This window comes from Mizuhopecten yessoensis, unplaced genomic scaffold (assembly GCF_002113885.1).
Source record: "Mizuhopecten yessoensis strain PY_sf001 unplaced genomic scaffold, ASM211388v2 scaffold10921, whole genome shotgun sequence".
NCBI classification, from domain to species: domain Eukaryota; kingdom Metazoa; phylum Mollusca; class Bivalvia; order Pectinida; family Pectinidae; genus Mizuhopecten; species Mizuhopecten yessoensis.
Window position 1 is genome coordinate 375130 of NW_018408788.1, and position 5823 is coordinate 380952.

A 5823-nucleotide genomic window follows, 5' to 3' on the forward strand; every position below is an offset into this window, starting at 1 on the left:
GGCAAACATAACACAACACTTAAATAGCAAATAGCTGTCCGACCTATAGGACAGAGTCGGCATTTATTCGTAAATATAATATGAATATAATAAATATGCATTTACAAAAACTACTCCGACTTCAGTTACCATACACACAAACAATCCTACCACATATACCCTCGCATGGTTCATCGCCATACAAATGTAAAACCAAGCGCGCCAACCAACCTGAAAACCTTATCAGGCGCGGCAGGAGATGTACCAGTCCGACAATGCTTAAGTGGTTTTTTTTACAAAATTGATGCTGGGATTTCTAACAAATGACGATGCCCACACATACATCTGTTACATAAACTTAAAACTGACCTGAAAACCTTATTAGGCGCGACAGGAGGTGTACCAACCCGACAATGCTTAAGTTTTTTTTTACAAAATTGATGCTGGGATTTCTAACAAATGACGATGCCCACACATACATCTGTTACATAAACATAAAGTTCTGCTATCATTTTATTTCAAACTGTACTGCGCCGTGCGAGGTGCGAAGCTAGAATGAACATACACGTACCCGTAAACTACCCTTAGCATGTGCCTCTATCTGATTGGCCAAAACTTCTGCACGAGACAGGCAACTGCCCACATACAGGACAAATATTTCCCGCTATTCTCCGAAACGCTAAAAAATAATGTTATACACTGTTGCAGTCCATTTCACAGTATCTCAGGCGGAGCCATTAACTGCCATATTAGTAAATCCAAAAGTACAAGAAATTGCTAGTTTCTTGACATATGAGTCACATACAGTTAAACATACAGAAGAAACCACCTCTACTGAAACAACACTTTGAAAATTACGAACTGCAGTTTTAAATGTTAATTGCATTAAAAGATTAAGAGAGTATTAAGACCAATCGTAAACAATAGATATCCTGAATACCTTAGTATGAATGTAAGGTACATACCTTTAACATTATATAGTCCTTAAGCAAAACTAACGAGTAATGGATATTCTTCAACATGTTGACAAATATAAATGCATACTTTTTGACGTCTGGTTACGTTGTTCAAGCTGACGCTTTACTTTAAATAATATGATAGCTTTGATGTAATCGCCCAAATGACTAAGACCGTTGAGTGATGATACTCACTAAGACAGTGTGATAATTATAGGACCTCTTCAATGAAATGGTGGGGTGGCACAGTGGTTAGCACACTCGCCTATCACCAAGACCAAGAGTTCGATTTTCTGATTACATGCATGTTCTAAGATAAAATATACACTTCAGTGGCGGATCCAGAGACCTATCTGGGGGGTTCCAAGTGGGGAAAATTGAGGAAAATGGTGAAAATACATGTTTTTTTTTAAAAATGCTCAGGGTGTGGGGCATACGTGTACAAGTATGAATAGATTACCTTAAAGTTTACAAGCGATTTATGAAATACGATTGTAATTTATATGCTCTCAAACTGGCCTGGGGTGACCATTTTGGTCTCAACAACGTGGATGTTTTAGATGAATTTCATACATGTATATCGATAAATAATAATTAACCACGTATATCTCTATCAGACACTCGCCTTTCACGAAGGCGGCCGGAGTTCGATTCCGGACTTGAAACGGTATCGGGTGACCTGCCCGACCACTTTGGTTTTCTCCGGGTACTCTGTGATTTCTCCCCCAGAGACAGACACGCTACATGCTTCCATCTGGAACAAAATTAACGATTAATAGAAGCTTGATAAATTTGTTTCATAATTTTTGTAAAATGAATAAACTTTTCCTTTTTTAACATGGTAACCCAGTATCTTTGAAAAACCAAGCTAAAACTGGAGTAATGGTCGAAATGGCGCCAAATTGAAGCTAACGTTCATTATGACGTCACGTACAGTAGGTAAAATACGTCACAAACAACTTTGAAAAGTTCTTGATCGTAAACCACAAATATCTTGTATGGATTTTGACGCTTAATATGGCAGAGACGAATATGTTCTTTAGGCCTACTGAGAAAGAAGAACAAGATACAGAGTTGTAAGTATAACAGTATTTCACAACTTTTCATTCGCTGTTTACACCTTTTGTCGTCACTTTAATATGTCTAGTTGTGATTTTGATATTCTGTTGTTCGTGGGTTTTTATATCCTTCTTTCAAAAAACACTGTATAACGTTAAACTTAAGAGGTTAATTAAAACATGTATTACAGTAAACTATTGCTTGTACATACAAGGTTTTTTTTGAGTAGAAATTGCGATAAAAAAATGTCCTGATATGGAATATACTGTACTCGGTCACTTGTCAAAGCTGTCTCGGGTATTTGACGTGAGATCTATATTTCTCGTACATTGCATCAGCGATTTATCATCCTCAACCCAACTCTACCCATGGACGATCAAAACACAAGTACATATTCGTTTATATTTAAAATGATACACAGTCAAGCGACAAGTCCATGTCCTTCTTTCCTTGTTTACCTGTATGCGATGTTAAATAACATTTCATTTATCTTGTACATATGATTTACACCTTTTGCTGTCCAATACATTTTGTGTGAATTTGGTGGTCACTGCTTGATTCTATACGTTCATCTCATGCACTTAGTGTAAATAATACGTTCATTTGTGCACGTTTTTGTTATTACACTTTGGTGTCATAAACGTCGATGTGATGCAGGTTGACGTTAGACCCACATGCTGATGTACATGTATCACACGTCACAGCAACACACTTTGATATAATACAGGATGATGTGATACGGGTTGGTGTTATACAGGATGATGTGATACGGGTTGATGTTATACGGGTTGATGTGATACGGGTTGGTGTAATAGAGGCTGATGTAATAGAGGTTGATGTAATACGGGTTGGTGTAATAGGGGTTGATGTAATACGGATTGGTGTAATACGGGTTGGGGTAATAGAGGTTGATGTAATACGATTTGATAATATACGGGTTGGCGTAATAGAGGTTGATGTGATACGGGTTGATGTAATAGAGGTTGATGTGATACGGGTTGATGTTATACGGGGTGGTGTAATAGAGGTTGATGTAATACGATTTGATAATATACGGGTTGGTGTAATAGAGGTTTATGTGATACGGGTTGATGTTATACTGGTTGGTGTAATAGAGGTTGATGTGATACGGTTTGGTGTAATACGGGTTGATGTAATACGGGTTGGTGTAATAGAGGGTGATGTGATACGGGTTGGTGTTATACAGGATGATGTGATTCGGGTTGATGTTATACGGGTTGATGTGATACGGGTTGGTGTAATACGGGTTGATGTAATACGGGTTGGGGTAATAGAGGTTGATGTGATACGGGTTGGGGTAATAGAGGTTGATGTAATACGATTTGATAATATACGGGTTGGTGTAATAGAGGTTTATGTGATACGGGTTGATGTTATACTGGTTGGTGTAATAGAGGTTGATGTGATACGGTTTGGTGTAATACGGGTTGATGTAATACGGGTTGGTGTAATAGAGGGTGATGTGATACGGGTTGGTGTAATAGATGTTGATGTAATACGGGTTGATGTGATACGGGTTGGTGTTATACGGGCTGATGTGATACGGGTTGGTGTTATACAGGATGATGTGATTCGGGTTGATGTTATACGGGTTGATGTGATACGGGTTGGTGTTATACGGGCTGATGTGATACGGGTTGGTGTTATACAGGATGATGTGATTCGGGTTGATGTTATACGGGTTGATGTGATACGGGTTGATGTTATACGGGGTGGTGTAATAGAGGTTGATGTAATACGATTTGATAATATACGGGGTGGTGTAATAGAGGTTGATGTAATACGATTTGATAATATACGGGTTGGCGTAATAGAGGTTGATGTGATACGGGTTGGTGTAATAGATGTTGATGTAATACGGGTTGATAATATACGGGTTGGTGTAATAGAGGTTGATGTAATACGATTTGATAATATACGGGTTGGTGTAATAGAGGTTGATGTGATACGGGTTGGTGTAATACGGGTTGATGTAATACGGGTTGGTGTAATAGAGGTTGATGTAATACGGGTTGATAATATACGGGTTGGTGTAATAGAGGTTGATGTAATACGGATTGATAATATACGGGTTGGTGTAATAAAGGTTGATGTAATACGGGTTGGTGTAATACGGGTTGATGTAATACGGGTTGGTGTAATACGGGTTGATGTAATACGTGTTGGTGTAATAGAGGTTGATGTAATACGGGTTGATAATATACGGGTTGGTTTAATAGAGGTTGATGTGATACGGGTTGGTGAAATAAAGGTTGATGTAATACGGATTGGTGTAATACGGTTTGGTATAATACGGGTTGGTGTAATAGAGGTTGATGTGATACGGGTTGGTGTAATGGAGGTTGATGTGATACGGGGTGATTTGATACGGGTTGGTGTAATAGATGATGATTTGATACGGGTTGGTGTAATAGCGGTTGATGTGATACGGGTTGGTGAAATAAAGGTTGATGTAATAAGGATTGGTGTAATACGGTTTGGTATAATACGGGGTGGTGTAATAGAGGTTGATGTGATACGCGTTGATTTGATACGGGTTGGTGTAATAGAGGATGATTTGATATTATACAGGATGATGTGATACGGGTTGGTGTTATAGATGTTGATGTAATAGAGGTTGATGGGATACGGGTTGGTGTTATAGATGTTGATGTAATAGAGGTTGATGTGATACGGGTTGGTGTAATAGAGGTTGATGTGATACGGGTTGGTGTTATAGATGTTGATGCAATAGAGGTTGATGTGATACGGGTTGGTGTAATAGAGGTTGATGTGATACGGGTTGATTTGATACGGGTTGGTGTAATAGAGGATGATTTGATACGGGTTGGTGTAATAGAGGTTGATGTAATACGGGTTGTGTAATAAACGTTGATGTGATATACACTTATGCTATACAAATTGATGTCATATACGTGTTTACTTGCAGTGTGGGTATAAGTCTCCGGACATGGACAGTGATCGGTCCCCTCGTCCTATTGCTGGCCACTCTCAAAAGTTCGCTGTTTGATGAAGAGGCCTGGAGTGTATATGAGTACCGCGTGATCGTATGTAACAACACCCTCCCCACCATACCCTCGAGACTCGTCACATCTTACACCCATTCCCAACAATCCCCGCCCCCGATCTACCCCCGAGACACTCCACATCCCACACCACCGCCCAAACTCTTCCCAAGCACTCTGCACACCCCAATACCCTGCCCTCACTCTACCCCGGCACTCTCAACAACCCACAACCCCGCCCCGCTTTACCCCGAGAATCAACCCACTCCTCATCCCCGCTGGTACTCTACACCCGAGACCTTCAACAGCTCCTCCCCCGCTCTACTCCCGAGGCTCTATACACCCCACATCACTTCCCCTTCCACCGCCCCCGCTCTATCCTCTAACCTCTCCATATCCCACACACCCTCCCCCGCTCTACCTCGACACTATCCACACCCCACACCCCCGCCTCATATCTACCTCAGGCACTTTCCACTCCCCACATCCCAACTCTTCCCCCGAGACTCTGCACACCCCACACACCCACCCTAACTCTACTCTCGGAACTCGCCACACCCACACACCCGCCCTAGCTTTATCCCTAAACCTCTGCAGAACCCCGCCCCGCTCTACCCCCGAGACCCTCCATATTCCACACACCCTCTCTCGCTCTTCCCCGAGACTCTCCATACCCAACACCACTCCCCCGCCTCCGCCCCCGCTATATCCCCAAACCTCTCCACATCCCACACCCCGCACCCACTCTACCTCAGGCACTCTCCACCCCCACACCCCCTCCCCAGCTGTACCCCCGACACTCT

General features: G+C 41.6%; 1 protein-coding gene across 1 annotated transcript in view; it reads left to right on the top strand.

Annotated features, from left to right (window-relative positions):
* Nucleotides 1–1896: 1896 nt before the first annotated feature.
* The window catches only part of LOC110463720, a 12228-nt gene continuing 8301 nt past the window's right edge, over nt 1897–5823 (top strand). The window contains exons 1-2 of the mRNA XM_021518541.1: nt 1897–2011; nt 4945–5062. Coding sequence (XP_021374216.1) covers nt 1953–2011; nt 4945–5062 — 177 coding nt within the window. The 5' untranslated portion in view covers nt 1897–1952. The remainder of the gene's footprint in view (nt 2012–4944; nt 5063–5823) is intronic.